Source organism: Salvia splendens, chromosome 3 (genome assembly GCF_004379255.2).
Source record: "Salvia splendens isolate huo1 chromosome 3, SspV2, whole genome shotgun sequence".
In the NCBI taxonomy this organism is placed as follows: Eukaryota; Viridiplantae; Streptophyta; class Magnoliopsida; order Lamiales; family Lamiaceae; genus Salvia; species Salvia splendens.
This window is the reverse complement of record NC_056034.1, coordinates 34,709,334-34,732,960: the sequence shown is the minus strand read 5'-3', so window position 1 is coordinate 34,732,960 and position 23,627 is coordinate 34,709,334. Positions and strand designations below refer to the sequence as shown.

Sequence of the window (23,627 nt, the reverse complement as noted above, 5' to 3'; positions counted from 1 at the left end):
ATATGACAAATTTTGTTGGATAGACGGAAATAGAAACGTGTGATAAATTTTCAAAGAATGAGCTAGTAGTATTTTGATTTTCTTGAAGTACGTGAAATGACTTTAATATTTACCCATTACTTTTTTAATTAATATTTACCCATTACTTCCAGAAGGTCAATTACTTGAGCTAATTAAAAACTCAAAACTAATTGCCGATGTTTGGAGAAAAATCAAAATATTGGAAAAGTCCAATTGAAAGGATTCATTAAAACCCCAAAATCCCTTCTTCTCCACGCACGGTATCGATCGCCCACTGTTAATCCTAAGGTCACCATTTTCACAGCTCCCCTTTTTAATTAAGCTTAGTATCTTCTTATTTTCGTCAGTTTTTCCCGTTTCTTGGAATCCAATCTAGTTACTGGAGAAAAGGGAAAGAAAAAGAGAACATTTTGAAGAAATCTGTAGAAACTAACGATGGCATATGTGGACCACGCATTCTCGATTTCCGACGAGGACATAATGATGGGAACCTCATACAGTGTGAACAACAAGCCCCCCATCAAGGAGATCGCACTTGCCCTCTCCCTCCTCGTCTTCGGCGTGCTCGGAATCGTCCTCGGCGCCGTAATGGCCGTCAATAAAGTCGGCGGAGACCGCGCTCACGGTAATCTCGCCCCACCGCCTCTCAATCTATTTGCCCACGCTTCTCTTAGCTAAACTGTCTTTCTTTTCGTGTCCCCCCTTTTTTTGAGCTGGCAATTGGAGAATCTAGGGATTTTTTATCAATTGGGTTTTTACTAGGTTGATTCAGAAATTGTTTAGGGTTTTATTATTTTCATAGTATAATTTATTGTTGGAGCGTGGAGTGGATTAGTTCAGTTTTGTTACGTATGATCAAAATTTGCTCTTGTTCAGTTAAGCAGGCTGATTTGAGCAAACAGAAAAGAATGTGAGTTGAATAGATTGCAATATGGAAAACTCTACTGATAGATCACCTCATTATTAGTGTGAGATTTAAAGGCATGGTTCTATAAGTTCATAGTGATATTTTGCTCTCTTCTTTTTTTTGGATATGTCTGTCAACAATAGAATCTTGAAACCTCTCTCTGTTTGATCTTCTGTACGGAGCTATTCTCAAAACATTGATAAGACAAAAGGTGAGAGATCTGTAGATTGTTGATTGGGCATTGCATCATAAGATTAGAAACTGCTTATGTTTTTATTATGATTAGTATCTAACTATCGAGCTAAAATCATGTCTATCTCATTATGAATAGATTGCAATATGGAAAACTTTTCCGTAGATTACTGATAGATCAGCTAATTATTAGTATTTCCCCGTGGAAGAGGTTTAGAGACATGATTCGTTAAGTTCAGAGTGATATTTTGAGCTCGTCCTTATTGTGGATATGTCAAGCTGTCAACTATAGAATCTTGAAACTTGTCTAGGTTTGATCTACTGTTCGGGGCTATTCTTGAAACATTGGTTAGACAAGAGGTGAGAGATCTGTAGATCGTTGATTGGGCATTGCATCATAAGACCAGAAACTGCTTATGCTTGTATTATGGTTAATATCAAAATATTGAGCAAAAACCATGTCTATCTCCATTGCAATCAAGTGACGATTGGTGTAGCTGCCTTGATTGTTCTCTATCCTATGCTATAATCCTTTTGCTTCCTACTTTATGTTGGCTGATGGAGTGACTATCTGATCTGTTTGTTGCATTATATCGTTGCATTTTGTTCTTTGTACTCCATTGTACGATGAATACTTTGCCATTGGCTCGTTAGTAACCTCTTTTTGGCACTATGCTGTATTTGCAGGGACATTTTTTGCCATACTGGGTGGAATTTTATTCCTTCCTGGATTCTACTATACACGGATCGCTTACTATGCATACAAAGGCTACAAAGGTTTCTCCTTTGCCAACATACCTGCGGTCTAGCTATGTTTGGTAACTCTCAAACAATGTACAGATACCTCTTAGTTCTCTGCTGCTGCACTCGTCTCTTTTGTATTCATTATGTTTCTAGATCTGTACATCGTGGCACATGAATAATCTAATTTCGTGCCTCAATAGACGGACACAGCAAGTGTGAATCATCTTGGCTGTTCCATTGTGATGTATGTCTGTGGGTATTACAGTTTGTTAGAGTTCAAGATTTGTCAGTACATGACTGCTTAACTTTGAAATTTATTTTCTATATGTGCAATGAGCTGTCAACACAGGTTAATAAATTTGTGTAGAATCATAGTGATTTCTCCATGCCAAAGACTTTATGTATGTGGCATAGTGAAACATAGTTTCTAAATTTGTGGTTCGAAACAGTTTTTGTTACAAAAATATACCTCAATGAAATACTCAAATGGAAATGCTGGTTGAAGAGTATTTTTTTTTTCTGATTCATGAATTTCTAGAGAAGGAGAGACAAAAACAAACTTAGGTTTGGTTGGCTTGGAAAGAGACCACTAATAGTTAATGGAAGAGACATGGTTGTGTGGATATCTAACAAAATATTCTTCAAAAGAAGTCATTAAATTCAAAATGATAAAAGTGCAGTTTACAAAAGTACTACTCCTAAAACTTTAGCCGCGCTTTGATATTTTCCGAGAACGAAAAATATCGAAAGACGAAACCCTTGAAGCGTGGTGCCTATTATGAGTCAAAACTTTAAAATTAATATTGAGCGTTAGACAGATTGATTTTCACGCAAATTATGTGTAAAACGAAGAGAGTACAACAGACATAAATATGCATACAAAAAAACTCTCTGAAGAAATGAAAGGTACAAAGTGAAAAAAAAGCAGGCACTTGATACCCCTTCTGGTACTAAAAATTGCCAAATTTTAGTAGTATTTGTTTTACAACACAGATTAATAGTACAAACAAGCTATAACAGTTTTGCTTCCGCTGTAAACGCCACATTATCGCGTAGATAGGTTAGCTAGATCATGAGCATAGCGGCCATATTGTAGACTAGTAGTACACATTGCAAGAATTTCCCCACACCGACCAATCTGCTATTTGGTATCCCAAATTATGATTAATCTTGAAATGAAATCTGTCCTTCGCTGTAACAATTTAATTCGAATATCAGGAGCAAGTTTAGTAGAACCTCAAGCAGAAAAGTAATGGAAATATTACATGCTTGTTAGCGCATCACACATTCTGAATTTTGCTCGGTTTAACCTGTGGTTTTGCTTCGTTCTGATTCTGCAATTGACATTTGACGAAAGGTGAGAATTTTTAGATGCAGTTACAACACAACAAATATATGTTCATGTTAGAGCTGGAGTTGAATCTTTGAAACATCAACTTTGGTATTGTGTGAACACAGGATATGAGTGAGCCAACAAAATAGGGGCAGGAATATATGCTCGAGCAGTAGAGAGGATCGCATATGATCCTCCACCCGCACTCTTTAGAAAGCGACTTTACTCAGTTACACAACATAGACCAAATATTGACACGACGTTGTAAACCTAAAAAATCAAAATTCATTCCAATCTCCTTTTCTTTTATCACCATAAATTATTTTACCTAACAAGATACTAGGGAACTGGTCAATATGTTTAGGTAATCCTTGGCCTATATGTTTAAGTGTATAGACGATAGTATAACCACGAGTGGCAGTAAGAGATTGAATGTATACCCTACAAAAAAAAAGCCAACCAAAACTAGAAAAGGAAGAGCTGGAAAAGGGAAAAGAAGAACGTTCATATCCAAAATAGATTTGAGTCAGGCAAAATGAGAGCAAAATTTATACAAGAAGCAACACATACAGTCTGAGCAACATCTTACTCAGACAGTATTGCAAATGTGAACATCACTAAACAGTTTATCCCTCCAGAATAAGTTGATTATTATTTACAAGAATGACAATCAGGCACATGATTTGTCATAACCTATGCTCTACACCCACACCCTCTTAATCTTTTATGCTTTAGCTTGTAAAATATACTACTACTATTCACCCGGTTTTGCAAATAAGCTACGTTTTCCTATGGTATGAATGATCTTAAAGTGTACTCTTTTTCCACCTTTATCCGAACATTTCGAGTTTCCCTCTCTAATCTTTTAGTCAAGTGCCTGATAATATAGCCTGCTTATCCAATCAACTCAATCCAACCCCATTATTCTAAAGAAATAAGCTTTCATCCATCCACAAGAATAAAAACCAAAACTTTCCGCTTTTGATTAAGCAAAAAACTTATATAGAGGCATCTAGTTGCTGGGAAAACACCCAACAAATCCAAAAAGCAACAAAATGTCCAACACAAAACGCAAATCTCATCTCACTATGGTAAAAAAAAATTCCATGAAACCCTCACACAAGCAAAAAAAAGTTACCTTTCCATTACTTTCATAGTAATCATCCAATGCCCACTGATATTTTGACTGATTCAAGCCAAACCAGTGTGCCACATGCTCATCCAAACTCGCATGAGCTGCAAAAATAAATCAAATCAAACTATATAATAAAACTCAAAGCCCAAATCTTTCCCTCTCAAAATTACCAATGCATATGATTAATTGCAAAATTAAATTAGAAATAAGGCTCAAAAAGGGAAGGTGGAAAAGATACCATTTTGAACCCTGGCTACAGCGTCCCAGAAGAAAGCAAAAGAAGAAGGCTTTTCTTTGTAAAATTGCGCAGGTGGGGCCATCACCGGCGGCGGCGAAGGAGCCTGAACCGGCGCCGGCGCTTGGAACTTAACCGGAGCTGGAGATTCGCGCCTGGGTCCATCATTCGGCGTGGAGGGAGGCGTCACGAACACCGTGTAAGGCCCGATCTTTCCGATCCTCGGCGGCGGAGTAGCTGATTCAGTCTTGATTGGCATTTGCAATTCACTAATTGATAGTGAAATTGGCGGAGGTTGGCAAAGTTGGGAGCAAAGTAGAGGTGAATTCTTTCTTCCGCCGGCTTTTTCTTTTGCCCTTTTCAGACAAAGCGCAGAAGCGAAATGAGAGTAGTTTAGTGAGGATTGGAAGTGGAATCTGGTCTGTGGAGTGTGTGTGTTACAACGGTGTTTATAAATTTGCCACTTGCCTTTAAAGCATTTTTACAGTTATGTTTTCAAATTATTGATTCGAATTTGTTCTTTAACGATATAAACACATAATCTAATGTGTTAATAAAGAATCGATGCGTATTAGTAATTGAGTAAGAATTATTATAGGATTGGATATTAATGGTTGAAGAAGAAGCAGCCTTGAAATATGAGGTTTAAAATTTTTTCAAGGGAACACCATTAATTTGTATTGATTGCCTATGTATTTTTATTTCTAGGGAGTATTAGTTTTTTCTTTCCCTTTTATTTATACTCCCTCCGTCCGGCAATAGAAGTCCCGTTTTTCCATTTCGGGACGTCCGCGATTAGGAGTCCCGGTTCACTTACCATATTTGGAAATTGCAATTTAATATACCATCCACCCCTCAAACCCCAACACCTGTCTTGTTTTTAATTCTTACTCTTATTCTCACTTTGTCTATCCTCTCACTCTCTCCATCCATTCACTTCGTCGAACCCTAATCGCCGCCTTACCCCTCCTCCTCAAAACCTAATCGTCACCGCCTAGATTGGTGAAATGTACTCCGATTCCGAACCAGTATCACCAATCTCTCTCTCAGAGACCCCTAACCCCCTTCCATTTCCTCCTCCTCAAACCCTAATCGGCGCCGCCTCGCCTCACTCCCAGGAATGGGTATTCGACCCCTCAGAGGCGTCGATTCCGACCCCAATCGCGACCCACTACTCTCCAATCCCAACATATTCTTGGGAGAACACCGCCTACATGTATGCAACTGTAGTTCCTGAGACTCCGATGGGCGAAGACCTACTCCCTGAAACTCCGGTGTTTGCGTCGCCTGAGTTTGATTGCACCACCACTGTTGTCCCTGAGACGCTGATGGACGAATCCCTACTCCTTGAGACTTCGTTCACTGAGTTTGAGTGGGACACTCCTTTTGTCCCTCAAACGCCGCTGGTCAGGCGACCGAGAAAACGCCCGATTGAGGAGGAGGAATAGTACAAGGAAATGTTGGTGATACTCTTGCCAGGCATGAAGGATGTACTCTAAATCTGTGAGTCTTTCTTTCAATTTTCCCTTAGAACCACCCCCTACATTCTTAGGGTTTGGAGGTTCATAGGGTTGGCGATTTATGGGATTCCGAGGGGGTTGGGGATATCTGGCTCTATGATGAACGGTGTAGCCACCCCCAATGTTGGGTTAGGAGGCTGCTCTGTGATGAATTCTTTGTGAGGAACGGCTTTGTCCCTGTATTGGTTAGTTTAACCACCCCTAATGTTGGGTTTGGAGGCTGATTATACACTGTCCTATGATAATATTTTGCTGAGGGTAATTGGGGTTCTGTATTTGGTGAATGCATTCTGCTATGTTGTGGATTGATGTTCTGATTGGTCCTGATGATGTTGCTATTATGTTGGTGTTTCTTGGTTTGTCTCTGCCTAGGGTTAATTTAAGTTCAGCCACCCCTTTAGAGGTTTGGAGGCTGAGTATAGACAGCCCTATGATGATATTTTTCTGAGGGCTTTGAAGTAAACTTCACTAAATATGTGCATTAGTACATGTTCTTTGCACTAGTTCTACATACAAAACACAAAATATCAGACCTTACTGACCAAAAACATGAAGGTCTTACTACTAAAATACTTCAACTATCTATCTAGAAGCCAAAAGCAGTAGCCAAAGCCATAATGTCATATCCACAACCAGCATTGTTCTCTGGTTGCTGTAAGTACTCCAACACATCTCTCACAAGATCTTCATCTACATCCAGTGCATTGGGCAGTCCCACAGTTCTTTCCAACCTGTCCTTGTTAATGTGAGGGACCTTGTAATTGTTCCCACCCCTAAATACCATGATCTCTGTGAGGCAAGCCTGCAATGAGAGGAATACTCTGTTTAGGGTTTGTGGTGACAGCTCTTCATAAGAGCTACACACATTCTCCAACAATGTGTCAACATTATTGCATGGTTTCTCATGTTGCAATGTCTGAATGGCTCTGAAAAACCCTAGGTCTAAAATATTGGTGTCAGGTGAATTGGGTGGTTGACAAATCAGCTGGATTTTAAATCCATCTGATTTGGCAACTGCCTCAAATTCAGCATCCACACCATTTATGTGGGGTGTGGCGTTGTCTTGCTGGATATAGATCTCTTTGCTTGCCCACTCAGGCCAATTGGCCTTAATTGCTGGTACAATCTGTAAATTACAAAAAAAAAACCTAAATGATGATGTTTGTAAAAAGAATGATCTGATAGGTTGGGAAAAAGGCTTACCCTGTTGATAATGCAGTCCCTCATCACACTCTTGTTCACTGAAGAAATTGGTTTAGTCTCAAGTGTGCCTTTTGCCCTATTCTTGGATTTCCTTTGTGCTGCAACCAATTCAGTAAAAGGGAAAATACCCAACTTTTCATCAAATTTGGTTTGGCCATCCAAGCCAAAATAGGCCTACTTACAGCACACATGAACATCACTTTGGTGATGAACCTCTTTGACTTGCATGCCCTATATGGCTCAACCTCATCAGGCAAGAGGTAATACCTGTCTGATGTCTTGGTCATATAGAACCATTTTTCATCAATATGCACAACATTGTGCATGCTTTCAAACTGAACTCTACCTGCATTTATATGTGGCTCAAGTTTACTAAGGGACCACTTCAACCTAGCTAACTTATTTGCATCAGTTAAGGCAGGTTTGATAGCATTTGTATGTGGCCTTAATTTGTCCTCCTTAATCCACTGACCTAATGTGCTTTTGCTAACAGACAATTTGTGGGCCATTTTTCTAATTGCAGACCTTTCAAGTGTGGATAAAGCTCTTACCTTTTCTTCATCTAGAATTAACTTATCAGAATGATGATAGCCTTTAACCTTGCCTTCCATGATTGCAGGTTCCCCCCTTTGCATATGCTGTTTTGCTTTGTTCCAAAGCCTATAAACTGTCTTCCTGCTAATGCCGTACTCCTCTGCTGCCTCCATAACTGCCCCTCTTGTGAGCACTCCATCGATGTTGTGCTTCAGTAGGAACTGCACCACCAAGTTCTTCCTACAGCTGCTTAAGAACATTGTTGTTCTTGACCCCTCCTCCATCCCAATGATGAACTTTTTCTGAGGGAGTATGTAATTTTTCCTCTAGTTGGATTTTTTGTTTTTTTGGGAGGTTGGTGGAGGTGTAAATGTAGCTTGTGAATGTATTTATAGGAGGCTACTTTAAGAGGGAAATTTAAGTGCAAATTTGTGTTCAAGTGTTCCCTCTAAAATGTTTAAGAGGGAAAGCTCAAATTTTTTTGTCACCTCTTGTACTGTGTGAACATATTTCTGTCAATTCAGGTATGGAAGGCATGTTTGTGGGTCTGTGATGAAAATTGCCAATTTTATTTATGCATTTTTGATTTTTTTTAATTTTAAACCAGGAATATTAAAATCCAATTAAATTTAAATTGGTATACTAAACTAGGAATACTAAAATTGGAATACTAAAATCCAATTAAATTTAAATTTAACACAGTAAAATCTTTATTCCACACTCAAATTATTAACATTTGGTCATATAGATCTAATTTTGTATTCAACCAACAATTTAAGTGGGACCCCAATTCCACTATCACACTACATTTAATACACACTCAAACTCTTTCTTAAAACCCGCGCCACTTGTGAATGGGACTCCTATTGCCGGACGGAGGGAGTATATCTTAACCTTTATTGTTCCCTTTTTTATTGTGTAAAGAAGACAAATATTGAAAATGAAATGGCTTTTCAAAGGAGGGCCTTTACGAGAATTCATGTTATAATGCACAGTGCCCCATGTTCGCGTGGATCTTTGTCTCTTTCAGAGCAAAGATTAAAGAACATTTCCTAAAAATAATTAATAAAAATAAGACTATAAAACCGATATGTTTTGAGTCTATTGGTTTATTAATTGGTCTGAGACTACTCATGTATCCGTCCACAAAAGATGACACACTTGTGGGAAGACACGTGATTTTAGGAGATTTTGTTTTTGTGTGTTAAATGGAGAAAGAAAATATAATTTTTATATTCATGTGAGAAAGAATTTTTTTTTAAAAATGGAAATGTGACATGTGGGACAAACTAAAAAGAAAAATGTGTGACATCTATTATGGGACGGAGGGAGTACATCATCCTCACCTCCATCCTACTAAGTTTATAGTAAGATTATTTTAAAAATTGTTTGACTTTATTAAATGGTAATTGAGATGTGTATTTAATGTCAAGTTTTGGTAAGATTCTAAGTGAGACAAACTTTGTGAAACCGACAAAAATTATAAAATGGGGACGGGAGGAATACATGATACAAGAGAATGCTACTATCTACGTTCCGCGCAAGATGACCATAATTTTGAGTGGCACGGAATTTTAAGAAAAATTATTTAGCGTAATATAATAGAGAGATGAAAGGTAGTTGAGTGTTTTAAATTAATTTGTTTCTAAATATGGAAGGTGGACATCTTAAGTTGAACAAACTAAAACGGAAAGGTGATCTTGAGTAGGATGAAAGAAGTACTTTAGAACATCTCCAAGAACGAAAGGTAAATGAAAGAGGTATATCACGTATTTACCTTCTCAAAAATTGAAATATACCCTTTCAAAAAGTAATAAATTCCAAAAGAAAATGGTTGATAGAAAGGTAAATTATTATTAAAAATAAAATAATAGTACAAAATTCATTAAAAAACACAAAATGCATTAAAAAAATAAAGTGTAATATCTTCTCAAATACCTTCCCTCTTGGAGAATGGTTTTTTCATGAAAAGAAGATAAATATGGTATTAGTTATAAGATTTTACCTGTTTATTGAAGGAGAGTTAAAGATACCTCTTAAAAATGGTAAAAAAATATAATACCTTCTCAAATACTTCTATCTTTGGCAGCAGCGGATCTAGGTGGGGTCGGGCGGGGTCGGGCGACCCCACCGCCAGCCGCGAAGAATCACCGGGAAATTCCCTCCATCAGCCGCCGACCCCATAGTCTCGCACCTTCGCCCCATCCTCAATATCCATCCGACGACGACCTGCTTTTTGCAGTGAACTGAAGTTTAATTTCCTGTTGATTTTCTATTGGTTGAACTTTTAAAACTGGACCATCTCTTTTTATTTGTGAATAAGTTACAGCCTAACTCATTTTTCAGATTGTATTTTAATATTCCCTCTGTCCCGTTTTAGGAGTCCCAGTTGAGTCGGGCACATGTTTTAAGATAGTGTTTGAGTGTGTAATAAATAAATATTGTAATGGATGTTAGGACCCACTTTTTAATTGAGTGTGTAATAAATAAATGTAGAGACCCACTTTTAACATTTTTTTACTTACTTTGTAGACATTTTTTTATTAGTTTATCCCAACCGGGACCCCTAAAGCGGGACGCCCGAAATTGATTAACCGGGACTCCTAAAGCGGGACGGAGGGAGTATAAACTAGTGTTAACACCCGTGCTATGCACGGGCCAAACTATTTTCGAAACATATATTGAACAATAAGGAAAATAAGATAAAACTAAAGAGAATAACAATGGTGTTTATTCTCACTGAATAAAAATACACCTAGATGAGTAGTAACACTATCACTTATAATTATAGGACACTGAACGGATACCCAACTCAACTATACAAAGAAAAATTATACTCCCTCTGTCCCAACTAAGTTAGTACAAAACTTTTGGTCACATAGATTAAGAAATTGTGTTGAAAACATTAGAAAATCCTATCAACTATAATTATAATGGTAGAGAGTTACAATAATAATGATCCAAATAAAAGTTGAACTTATGGGCAAACAATATCATCATATTAAAAACAGCCTAATTAAATTCTTAAGAAAAAGACCACACAAAAAACAAAGGAAAATGTTTTGGAGACATAATGTCTAAGACATAATGAGGTTAAAGTAGTCATTTTAGCTTGTTTTATATTTTTATTTAAATAAATGTTTTGTATATATACCATACTACCCTTATGCATATAAAAACATTTATTTATATATAACAATTACTTGATTAGGAAAGTTGTGTGTATTTATTTGGATGGCTTGATTTAAGCAAATTATACTCAAATTGTATGAAGTGTATTAAATACTCCTATGATGCTAAGTCACGAATTTTATTTTAAAATATAATTTTAAATAATGAATTTAAACTTTATTTAAATAGTACATTATACAATTATATTTTTAAAATTCTAAACTTATATGTACTTAATAAATTTAATACTCAATCTTAATTTTATCATTACAAAACATTATTGAATCTATAATTTATATGTATAAAATTAATAAATCAATTTAATTGCTTGAGTTCTTAGAGCATCAAAATTAAGATTTGAAATTTATACATGTTTTAATTTATTAATGGACAAAATGTTAGGGAACAACAATTTAAATATGTATACTAGAATTAAATTGTCAGATGGTGTCAAAATAATTTAATTAAGTAATAATTTCTAAAGCTAAAATAATTTAGCTATATAAATTTAATAGTCATATTTCACAATTAAATTTTTTCATTTTTATACACAACCCTTTCTTTCATGAGATTATAACAAGTAAAAAATTAAGTATATATACATACATCTATTTACTAAAAGTATTTTAAATTTAGAATTTTAAACATTATTAATAACAAAAAAATTGGACGTTAATAACTATTACTATTTCGTTGGATGATAACACTAAAAAACTAAGTATGTATATGCATGTAGTCATTTTTATGATTCAGAATTTAAATAATTATTTAATACTAATAAAATAATTTGATGAGAATGACTATTACTATTTCGTTATACTAGTCTTTTACAATTTAGAACTTTAATGATTATTTAATAACAAAATACTTGGATGCGAATGAATATTCCTATTTCGCTGGGTAATAACACTAAGAATTTAAGTATATATACATGTAGTCATTTTATGACTTCAAATTTTAATAATAATTAATAAAACAATTTGATGCAAATGACTATTATCATTTCACTAGATGATAACTAGTAGAAATTAAGTCTATAACATATTTATACTACTACTATTTTACAATTTAGAATTTTACACATTATTTATAGAAAAAAATTATTGTATGTGAATGACTATTATTATTTTGTTGGACGACAACACTAACAAATTAAGTATGTATATGCATCTAATCATTTTTACGATTCAGAATTTTAATAATTATTTAATACTAATAAAATAATTTGATGAGAATGACTATTACTATTTTGTTGGATAATAACAATTAGAAATTAAGTGCATATATACATGTAATTATTTTTATGACTTAGAATTTTAATAATTATTTAATACTAATAAATAATTTGATGCGAATGACGATTACTATTTCGTTGGACGATAACACTAAGAAATTAAATATGTATATGCATGTAGTCATTTTAATGACTTAGAATTTTAACAATTATTTAATATTACTAATAAAATAATTTGATGAGAATGACGATTACTATTTCGTTGGACGATAACACTAAGAAATTAAGTATGTATATGCATGCAGTCATTTTAATGACTTGGAATTTTAACAATTATTTAATACTACTAATAAAATAATTTTATGAGAATGACTATTACTATTTCGTTGGACGATAACACTAAGAAATTAAGTATGTATATGCATGTAGTCATTTTTATGACATAGAATTTTAATAATTATTTAATACTAATAAAATAATTTGATGCAAATGACTTACTATTTAGTTAAAGAGTGTAATTTGATATGAGTTGACTTTTGATAATAATTTTATTGATGTATATTTAGATAAAAGATAGTAATTTGATATGAATTGCCTTTCCTTTAATGATTAATTGATATATATTTATTTATTCAATTATTATTTAATTCAAAATAAGGGTATGTTAGTCTATATAATAATTTGGTTTATGTCAAATTGACATAGGGGTATTATGTCTTGGAGACATTATGTCTCTAAATCATCACCCAAAAACAAATTAGAACCCAAATATTTCCATTTATCTGAAACAGGTCCAATACCCAATTTTGATAAAAAAAAAAGGAAGGAGAAAATTCCATAACCATCACCAAATCGAAATTTTCCTAAATCGTTCTCCACCTTTTACGCCTCAATCGATAAAATCGGAGAAACAGAAGCCGTTTATGGAGTTATTTTCCTCCACTTCTCAGAACTTCAGCGCCTCAAAGACAGAATCAGCGATGAAACCTAAATCCTCCGAATCTCACCGCTTGACAAGAATCAGAGAAATCGAAGCCGTGGAAGCCGTCTACGGCATTATTTTCCTCCACCGCTGCTAACTTAACAGCCTCAAACACTGATCCAGCGATATAAGCACAAATCCTAAGTATCTAACCGCCTGCACCGATGAACATGGACAAGCAGAAGACGCAAACGGAGACAAAATCCTATCCATCACCAGAAAAAGGTAGAAAGTTCTTCCCTTGAGTATCAACATCTTCTTTCATAGCATGTTTCAATTTTTTACTAATTAAGGTAGAGCAGATTTGTTTGCTAAAAAACAGAGTTAAATTTTTTACTTTATTTGGCTCTAAATAAATTGAATCCCTACTCTATTCACATCTGAAACACATTCATGGTTCGCAGGCCATAAAATGACAGGTATATTAAACAAAATTGTAAGCCTCAGTCTATGCCCTAAACTACATTGATGTGTATTTTTCGAGCTTTTATATCAATGAACTAATAACACACAAGTATATCAAATAGCTCTAAAATTACAACCTTTCTACAAGAGTACAGATGTAGTTGTAGTAAAAGAGTGTCGAACCACAGAGAGACGTAGGTTCTTTAATTTGAGATTGATAAAATAAAATTTGATAAAGAGATGATAAAACACACAAAGATAAACAAAACACAAAATTTAGAAAATAGGATAAGAAGAAAGCATTGCTCCTATATGTCTCGGGCATATGAATTGGGATACTTCGATGGATTACTACGATCAAGACTATGCTTAAGAGGATTAAGTTTGTTTTACGCTCCCTATCCGTTGAACACTTCAAGGGAACTGTATACCTAGGATAAGCTGAACACGTCTCCAAAGTTCTACTCACTAACCTATCACCACTACTAGGTCGCGTAGTAAGCTTTAGATTAGTTTCTTCAATTGTCAAACACGATAATTAAATCATATATTAACTTAATGCCCACACGGAAGCGCAACAGACACCAAACCAAATTTACAGATAAAAACTATCGATCCACTCGAGACTATCTCTCTGAACAAGTATCAAATCTCGAGTTCCTTGCATATGAGTAATGACCAAAATCTATGCTAAAGAGGCAATAGAATAATGGCTACAAAATTCTACCTATGTAGACGTCTCAAGATTAGTAGAATAATTAAACAATTCATAAACAAGAATCACACATAAATTAAACCATAAAAGTCATCAAAGTATCCAACAATTCACCCTACAACATATTCAGAGCAACAAAGAAGATCTAGCCAAACATACTAAAATGAATTACACCAAAAGAACCGTGAACCGTGAACTCCATGGTGTTCTCCAACTCTAGATGATGGATGATCTCCGGAGTGAAGGTTTGGATCTTTCCTTCCTCTTCTCTTTTCTTTCTTCTTTCTCCAATTTCTTGTCTCTGTTTCTTTTCGCCAAAACGTGCCTTCTCCCTCCTTTGTATACAAATTTTGCACTTTAACTGTGGGAAAGGAAACCGCCGCAAGAAACTGCTGATTTGCAGTTAGAGTTCCTACGCCCGACCGGGCAGAATGATAGTAAAAATCGCCCGACCGGGCGAAATACTTCTGGACTTTCAATGCATTCTGTAACTGACCCGGGCGGGTGTTCAAACGGTGCTGGATTGACCCGGACGGGTATAATACGCTGGAATCTCCACACTTTGAAGAAGTGTCCTGGGCGGGCAGTGCGATGGCTGCTGCTGTGCTGAATTTGGAACTATTACGCAGTGCACGCCAACTGTTTGGTGAAGTGTTTGATGGAATGTTTGAGCTCCAATAAGTTTCTTACATCCTAAACTCGATGAAAACAATAATTTGATGAGTCATAATCTACATAAAAATGTGTAGCATTTAGGGGAAAAATATAGAAAATATGCTTCGCATCATACATTCATATTTAAATTCATATATATGTTAAACACCTTTACTAAAACAAATCTGATACTGGCAGGAAATCAAAAGGAAGAAGCATTTACAAAAATATAGCAGATATATTACTTACTTGAACTCAAAAGTATATATTGATACTTAGTGGAAAACTCTTCAAAATTACAGATTGTTTTCCAACGTGTTAGTTACCATCTTACATTCTGCTTTGTATGAACTTGGACTCTGTTATATAAACTTAAGTAAGTATAAAACGAGTATACTTATTCTTGAAAGCATCAGCTATCCACCAAGTGCCTTAATCGCCTTGAGTGAACCCCTGCGCCCTCTAACATTTAGTGATTACGAACTGGAAAATGCTCTTGTAGGGTTCTCGTGACTGATAGGGATAATCTCTATCACATGCAGTTTATTAAAAAGATCATTTAAGTATACTCAGATTGAACACGCTTTTGTCTAACAAATGAAGCTGACAGTGAAAGTACACTAAAAATTTCTTAATATGTAAAGCATACTCTGTAAACTTAAGAGAAAAGAGATTAAAAATATCTAAACAGTCCTATAAAAACATAAAATAAAACTGGTATAATGAACTACTGTAAAAAAAAACTTAAATAGAATATTAAGGAAGAATAAAACATAACATTAAATCATAAGTCATAAGCTTAAAAGCTTAATAATAAGCTAAAAAGATGATCCCAAAAAATAAAACTTAAACATTGTCATAACTTCAAAACACAAGCCAAATGTCTTTATAAGGATCTACTCTCCACCATTCACTTTCTGCCTTTTAAGAGCCTCAAAATTAGTGTCATCTTCACATGCATCAAACTCCATATCCAAGCAATAGATCAGACAACTTCACCTGAGAACTAACAGGTTCTGAAACAAAACCTTTAGGGATATATTTTTCAACAATTTCAAGAGTTTTACGGACTTTATTCACAGTAAATGGATAGCTAACTGGATAATCAAAATGATCATTCAGTTGGACTTTAAACAGAAAATTCTGTCCATAAAGCTTGTCCTCTATCCTCCTAAGAATGGAATCAGTTAAATGAATCTGTAAAAAAAAATTAAAAGATATAAAAAATATACAAATTATAAAAACTATAGCATTGTTTCTTATTAGATATACCCATCTGCATCAACAATATCATCAACTTTCCTATCCAATAGCTGAAAACCCTCTCTATCCCAAAGCAGAAGTGAAACATTGCTAGTGTCATACCTGCTTCTAAACTTCTTAACCTCACTTATTTCAGCATTGATAAAAACTTGGGAGGAATTAAAATGTGTAGACACATGCATCTCACCTAAAAAAATATAGTTATTGAGATAATGATTAAAAAAACTAATAGAAATCAAAACAAATTAAAAAACTAATGGAAACACAAAAATATCTAAAAACAAACAGAAAAATAAATACTATTAGTTAAACATATTACCTTTAAACATATTTGGCCGACAAAATTGAACAATTATAATAGGCAATGTTCCTTTACTTTTCTCCAACTGTTGAAGATAAGAATCAACGTTTGCATCCCAAATTGTGCAAAAGATCCTGTTATGACTGCAATAAAAGGGAAAAACAAGATTAATAAGATTAGAAACCTTGATTAGATATTTTCACATTGTTTTCAAACTTACTTCTCATCTGCAATGTCAACCTCAATAAGTCTACATTTAGGCTGACATAGAACTCTCCCAGGTGCAACAATCACTCCTATTACATCTGCAAAACTGAAAAGTAAATATCTGGAAAAATTTAAAGTAACAAAATACCCAAAAATATGCAAACATAATACCAAAAAATGTTTCTTCAGCAGCTCTGTCAAGCCTTGTTATCTCATCAAAATTTTTAAATGCAAACCTAAAATACTAGAATTTAGAATCTGTGACTTCAAACACTTCAGTTTTGGCAACCATGGTGAGCCTAAATTGGTGACTGGTGGTCTTGTTCTTGAGATTGTTTGGTCTCACAAGAAAATTCCTAATGCAAAATATCCCTCCTTGGTTTAGCAGCCATATTCTGGCATGAAAACCCTGGAAATGATGCTTGAATCCTGGTGCCCTATTAATAAAAATGACCATAATTTAGAGAATGACAATATATATGTTAAAAAACTGAAAGTAATCAATAGTCTTTTTTTCTTATATTTTTTATCTCCATTATAAGTGATATCTTTTTTAATTATAATTTCAATTTCAAAATGTGAAGAAGTCAGAAAACATACCACACGATCATGGAAGACAACTTCCAAGGTCTTATCATTCTTATCTCTAGAATTGTTCTCATAAAGCCGGACACAACGGACCTTGATGACAGAGGTAGGCACTTTAGGCAGAAGATTATTAACCAAGGTAATTAAAGGTGTCATTCTTCGGTTGAACTTTCTGCAGTAAAAAGAGATATTGAAAAATTACAGCTTTACTATTCTAGTCAATGAATTCACCAACATTTATTTGCAGTTGATAGGGCTTGTTACGGGCATGGTTTTATAGGGGTTTATTACACTAACATGGTTGACAATGTGTGAAAAAGTGGTGAATCTGAGTGTGCAGGAGCTATAAAGTGTAGAAGCGGCAAGTGCAAGAACAACTTGATCAACTCGGAAAAGAAGTGAAAAAATGGCCAGAAATGAAGATAAGTTGATCAGTTGCGTACAAACAGTGAAGCCTGCCTAGCCGACAAGTTGATCAAATGGGCCCAATGCCATCCTATAAATATGGAGAGAGTGCACATAAGAAGAGAGCTCGACACCATCATCACCTTCAGTCACTTCATTTTCATATTTTAGCATGGAGTAAGAAGTGTTAGCAACAATCGGAGTCGTTGGTTCCACCTCTACTTTCATCTCTTCTTCCTCGCCAAGGAAGGAGGGACCTGGATCTGCCTAGAAGTCTTCGTAGTTTGTGTCTTTCTTACACCCCGAGGGGTCAAAACAATTTCCATTCTGTTTTTAGTTCATCTTTTCCATAGCTTAGTTGCTTTTAATGTTTTGCTCCTAGTTGTCACTCTAGTTATATTTCTGTTGTTGATCGCTCTTTAAATCCTTATTTGAAATTCTGGTTTAGTTACGTTTATCGAAGATTGTTTATGAAATGGAGTTTTTAATGCAAGTTGTTTTGGACCTGATGTTCTCTGCTTTAATTGCTTTCGTTAGTTTTAGTTTCACCTTGTTTATGATTTTCCCATAGGTAGATTTACATTTTAGTTCGTCAACTTGCATGAGATTAGAGTAGAAGTTTTAGATTAGCTTTCTTTACATCGATTTCACATGGATCTGTGTTTAATTTGTTTGATTTTCGTTTTTATGTTTGTTGCTCTGTTTAGATCTGCTTTCGTTATTTTTATTTAGCTGCTTAGCGAAGAAGAAGGTAATATAGTTTGTTAGAATTGCAGTCTCTGTCACCTTTTCGTTGTTTACAGCTTTTAGTAGTGCGTCTATTTTGTGTAAATGATCCTAAGTTACTTTTACACTTCCATTCTTAGTTTAGTTGATCAAGTCACATGTTCCCTAGTTATGAGTCGTCTAGTCTAGCTTGATCAGTTTAGTTTAGTGAGCAGTTCTTATTCCTCAGTTTAAACCTAACCCACTGAAAAGCGTGGCCACAGCCAAACCTCCCAAATGTCTCGAACACAACTCAACTCGCCTCCGTCTCTGTGGGACTCGACCCTTACTTCCCTTTACTAGTCTATAGTATTGTGGGTTAAGGTCTTGAAAGCCCTGAGTCTCTCTGTTCGCATATCCAGCGACCTGTAGTTGTTAGCCGACTTGAACCATCAATTGTTTGACTTGATCAAGTTGCGCAGCTCTACATGTTTTAATTTTTATGTGAACTCTGAGTACTTTTGAGGAAAAAAGTCTTTCAAATGGCGCCGTTGCCGGGGATGGATAGCGTTATATGTGCTTGTGTTTGAGATACTTGGTATACATATTTTTAATCCTTTGATTTCCTTTTTCAGTTCATGAACAGAGGCCTGAACTTTAGGCACTGGAACAACACGACCAATTGGAGAGATACGGAGTCCAACTGGCGAATCAGAGAAGCAGCCAACCTGGTCGTCACTAGATCTGGATTGAACACGGGGGGCCATCTAATACAAGCTCAGAAGGGGAGGAAGATCATAACTCGTTTGCTGAGTTGCAGGAGGAGACTGTTATAGAAGAAGAACCGGTCAGGATGGCTGCACTAGTAGATAACGATCCCAAGATCGGGTCTCTCAACGCTCACTTGCCTAGAGAACTAGTTCAGACAATAGTGGTGACTCCAGGGCAAACGAATATAGATGTGAAGAACATCATACTGGCCGTCTTGCCCCAATATTATGGGAGACCAATCGAGAGCCCATATGAATTCTTACATGATTTTTGCAAGATTTGTGGGATTAAAAAACGTCCAGCTGGATCAACCGAGGACGACTACAGGCTCAGGGTAATCCCTTTCGCTTTAAATGTAGAAGCCGATACTTGGTTCATGAGGCTACCGCCCAACTCTATGAAGACGTGGGCTGATTTTAGATCTCAGTTTCTGGATTACTTTTTCCCTTCCACAAAGACTAATGCACTGAAGAAGGAGATTCAAGGAGCCCATCAAGATTGTGATGAGCCTCTGAGTCAGTATTGGAATAGGTTCAAGGGAATGTTGGACGCCTACCCAAACAACCACATGATGGAGGTGAAAATCTTCAACAATTTCTATAAAGGGATGTCACCCGAAAGCAAGGATCTAATGAACTCTTCAAGTGGTGGTGATTTCTCGAAACTAAATGTAAGCGAAGCAAAGAGGGTGCTGGATAGGCTGGTAAATGCCAAGAAGGCTTACGATTCTCCAAGAGCCCTGATAATGAGACGAGTGGCAGCAAACTCAATTGTGGAAACTACTGAAGATAGGATGGATGCTCGAATGGATCGGTTGGAGAAAGCTATACTGTCTACCATGGATAAAAGTACACAATCTGTTCCTGTGGAGAAGGTGAAGGTTGCATTGAGTCAAGAGGAGGTGTATCCTAATTATGGGCCTTCAGGAGAACAAGATTTCCAAGCGCAGGCGAATGCAGCTGGGAATTGGAATCAGAACACTGATTGGAATCCATGGAAGATCAAGGATGCCCCAAGGAGGGATCACCTCAATTTCAGGTGGTCAGATCCGAACACAACCCAACAACCACCACCGACGATTACCTATTGGAAGGTCTTGGAAAGAGGTTGAAAACACGAATAGAATGCGGATCAAGTTATATGGAATGATAACTGAACCGATTGGATTAGTTAGCAAATGTCGTTGCCACTTAATCAATGCAATCTAGCTCTCGCCCTTTCCGCCTTGCCAAAGTAATTTATAACTCCCAATTTTGCACAACTTTAACAGTAAAGCGGCAAGTTCGGGGTCGATCCCACAAAGAAGTTGGTGTGTCGAGTGTGTGAGTAGTGAAGAGGGGGGTTGGCTGCTGCCACGCTTTAACTTGGGAGTTTTAACTACTGGTTTTAATCTAGACAGAATTAAACTAGCTAGCTTGATCAATGAAAATTTAACTACTGGATCAAGTGAATTGCAGGTAATAACAGAAAAGTAAATGCGCGGATTAAAAGCGAAGATAACCTTGATTAAACTAAAAGCTGAGTACAACGTGAAATTTAAACTAAGCTAACACTTTGGAATCTAAGAAATCGGTAAAAACTGAGAAAAATCTCAGCGGGAAACTTAAGATAACACTAACAGAAATGAGTATTCTGCAGCGCTCCCTATCGGCCGCCCTTTAAACTAAGCTATCTAACTAAGCTAGAGTACTGAACTAAACTAAGCTAGAGAGCTGAACTAAACTAAGCTAGAGAGCTGAACTAAACTAAATAACTAAGCTAAGTTAAACTAGACGGAAAGTAAAGTCTCGGATGCCTTCTTGTGGTGGCACATCCTCTATTTATATGCTCGATTCGGCCGCCAGCTGGATAACAATCTTGACAGGGAATATTCGCTCATTCTGAGATTGAGTGACTCATTGATTGCTACGTGTTGTTCTTCTAGAATGACGACGCTTTTTGGTAACAGATTCGTGACTCAGCTCCGTCCTTGCGTCTCATATTCCAGCACGTGTCCCCTTCTAGAACGTCGTCCTTGATAACAAATGGTGCGCTATATCAAGCTCATTTCCTCACGTGTTCTTCTTCTAGAAGCCAGCGGTCCCCTCCTAACTGCTTGATCGCTCCCCCTTGATCAACTCCCCCGATTCTTGGCCTTTTTTTCGCCTTTTGTACTTGCTTGATCAGTTCGGCCTTGCTGCCTTGGTTAAGTGGTATTTCTGCACATTTAACACTTGTTTTGCGCGATAAACCTATCAAGTAGCATGTATTTCACCCTTAAACCGATGCATGAAATGAGCATTATCAAACTGCTCACACTTAAAATATACTTGTCCTCAAGTATAAAGAAAAATAAAAGAAAAAGATAAGGCAGATTTCAAGCATGGTTTACTTATTTCACTAGTAAAGGAAAACGAAAAGAAAAATAAAACTTTAAGATAAAAACAAGTATTCACATGTATGCATTAGACCGAATAATTTTCCAACAATCATACCCGAGGTCGAGGTCAATCAATTTGTCAGTAGCTTGTGTTCCTTCTCTTTCGTCTTTGCTTGATCAAGGTGTCAGCTTGTCAAGATTGCTCATTTTAAAAACCACTGTTGGATTCATTCAGTCACTCCTTTCTCACCAGAGATGTTAGGACTGTTCACTCGGTGATGCCAGAAATTTAATACTTTGAATCGGACTACACAAGATTGTTCCTTAAGGTCTTTGTTTTGGGTTGTAACGGGGCTCAAGGGTAGTAACGTGTTAGGTTAGGGTCCTAGGGGTTCTAAGCTTAAATATAAAATTTTTAAAGAAAAATCACATGAGTCGAAAGACCAAAGATTTGACTAAACTTACTGGATTAGAATTTGAATATTTATTTCTTCGTGCTCCCTCTTGGTCAGATTTCGACCTTTAGTCTCATAACCTTTGGCTTATTATTATTTTTACTTTTAATTTCCTGGGTCAGGTTACAACTATTTCCTGCCCCCCCCTTTTTTTTAATTCTTTTCATATGATCAACCTGATTTTCTAACTTGATCAACCCGGCTACCCTTTATTCCGACCATTCTTATTGCTATACCCCTTTTGTTTCCCTTGACAAACTTCATTTCTTTGACCATCTTTCCTCATGTGATATGAGACTTTGAATTTGGTTTTAAGGCTTCAAAGAAAGGGAAAGAGTGTATGGGCTCGAATTGGCTACTAGGGGGTGCCTTGACTAATGAGGCGGGTTTGTGGAACGAAAGAAGAACACAGCTCAAATGGTTAAGTCCTAATGCCTTTAGTCATTACTACTTGTGCTATTTTCATCTCAATATTAAAAGTCAGCCTCTCGTAATTTTTTTTCTTTTGTAAAAATAGTAGAAAGTGTTCTACTTTTGGCTTATAACTCACATACAGAGAGGCTTCACAGTTGGTTTAGAAATTGAGCGTTTCAATCATACTTGCGTCATTCAAATTGATCAAGTTTTTGCAATCAAGTTTTACATGTGAGCATACTGAATCCTTTTTCTAACTCTCCCAAAAGGTAATCAAGTCTTCCATTTATTCAATTTCATGCATATTGCCTATTTTATTATGATCTAAAATTTGTTATTTTTGAAAAATTTTAGCATGTATGTTTCTACTGTAACTAACCCGTCCCCCCTCCCCACTGCATATGAACTCGTCCTCGAGGGACTGGATGCAGTGGAAAAAAAGGGTTAGGCACAGGCAATGGCACAACAAACAAGGGAAACTTCTCACACTTAGACCAAACACTGGGCTAAGTGTGAGACATTGCCAGCGATCAACGCATGCTAACAAATAAAAAAAACATACAAATAAGACAGGTAAACAAAGAAAAAAAAATGGCATGCATGCTTCTCACACTTAGACCCAACACAGATCTAAGTGTGATACGGAATAGAATGACAGTTATACATACCATAAACAAATTAAAACTAAAATTGTTTTGAAATTAACGTAAGCTGAGATGGGGCTTGTACTCAATGCTTTCCGGGAGGATTACTGGGAGAGGCTGAGGTGTGCTTGAAGGAAAACGGGCACTGAGATGGAGGAGAGCTTGTTGAGGGAGGTGGTGGTCGTTTGGCAGGGGTCTGGTCTTGGGTATTTCCCACCATCCTGGCCAGCAGAACTAGTTGAGCATTTGAATTCTCCACCAGCTGCATCAATGTCTGCTCCACTTGGAGCTTCCATGCATTGTCAGTGCTTGCAGCCTCCTCTTGCTCCATCCTTGGAGTGGGCGCCTGGTGTGTATCTTCTTTTTCTCCATCGGCAAGGTTTGCTGAGGCCTCCTCTAGCCTTCTTCTCCTCTGGGGCTGGCTTCTTTGCTGCTCCCGCCGGCCTACTGCATAAAGCTGAAAATTCCCTCCCTTAGTCTTTTCTAAAACCTGAATTCTAACAAAGAAATCAAGGTCAAACATTTCAGGA

General features: G+C 36.3%; 4 protein-coding genes and 1 long non-coding RNA gene across 6 annotated transcripts; 2 read left to right on the top strand and 3 right to left on the bottom strand.

Moving 5' to 3' along the window:
* The first annotated feature begins 203 nt into the window (after positions 1-203).
* On the top strand, positions 204-2,197 carry LOC121793448 (transmembrane protein 230-like). Its single transcript, XM_042191453.1, has 2 exons — positions 204-646; positions 1,808-2,197. The coding sequence occupies exons 1-2, from the start codon at positions 457-459 to the stop codon at positions 1,927-1,929; spliced, it is 312 nt and encodes a 103-aa protein (XP_042047387.1). The 5' UTR covers positions 204-456; the 3' UTR covers positions 1,930-2,197.
* Positions 2,198-2,778: 581 nt separating this feature from the next.
* Positions 2,779-5,046, bottom strand: LOC121793562. Its single transcript, XM_042191591.1, has 4 exons — positions 4,571-5,046; positions 4,336-4,433; positions 3,130-3,198; positions 2,779-3,056 (listed from the first exon to the last, which is right to left on the bottom strand). Exons 1-3 carry the CDS (start codon positions 4,824-4,826, stop codon positions 3,145-3,147), a joined length of 408 nt encoding a protein of 135 aa, XP_042047525.1. The 5' UTR covers positions 4,827-5,046; the 3' UTR covers positions 2,779-3,056; positions 3,130-3,144.
* A 1,498-nt stretch (positions 5,047-6,544) lies between these two features.
* LOC121796419 lies at positions 6,545-7,576 on the bottom strand. The gene is made up of 2 exons (XM_042195285.1): positions 7,291-7,576; positions 6,545-7,213 (listed from the first exon to the last, which is right to left on the bottom strand). Exons 1-2 carry the CDS (start codon positions 7,312-7,314, stop codon positions 6,674-6,676), a joined length of 564 nt encoding a protein of 187 aa, XP_042051219.1. The 5' UTR covers positions 7,315-7,576; the 3' UTR covers positions 6,545-6,673.
* Positions 7,326-8,108, bottom strand: LOC121796907. Its single transcript, XM_042195674.1, has one exon. The coding sequence runs from the start codon at positions 8,106-8,108 to the stop codon at positions 7,326-7,328; it is 783 nt and encodes a 260-aa protein (XP_042051608.1).
* Positions 8,109-12,965: 4,857 nt separating this feature from the next.
* On the top strand, positions 12,966-18,258 carry LOC121795770. Of its 2 annotated transcripts, none has more exons than XR_006049634.1 (2): positions 12,966-13,436; positions 15,184-18,258. It is a non-coding gene; the product is annotated as an uncharacterized LOC121795770 (long non-coding RNA). The 2 variants fall into 2 exon arrangements; XR_006049633.1 differs by having other exon boundaries at positions 13,616-18,258.
* The last annotated feature ends 5,369 nt before the right edge of the window (positions 18,259-23,627 follow it).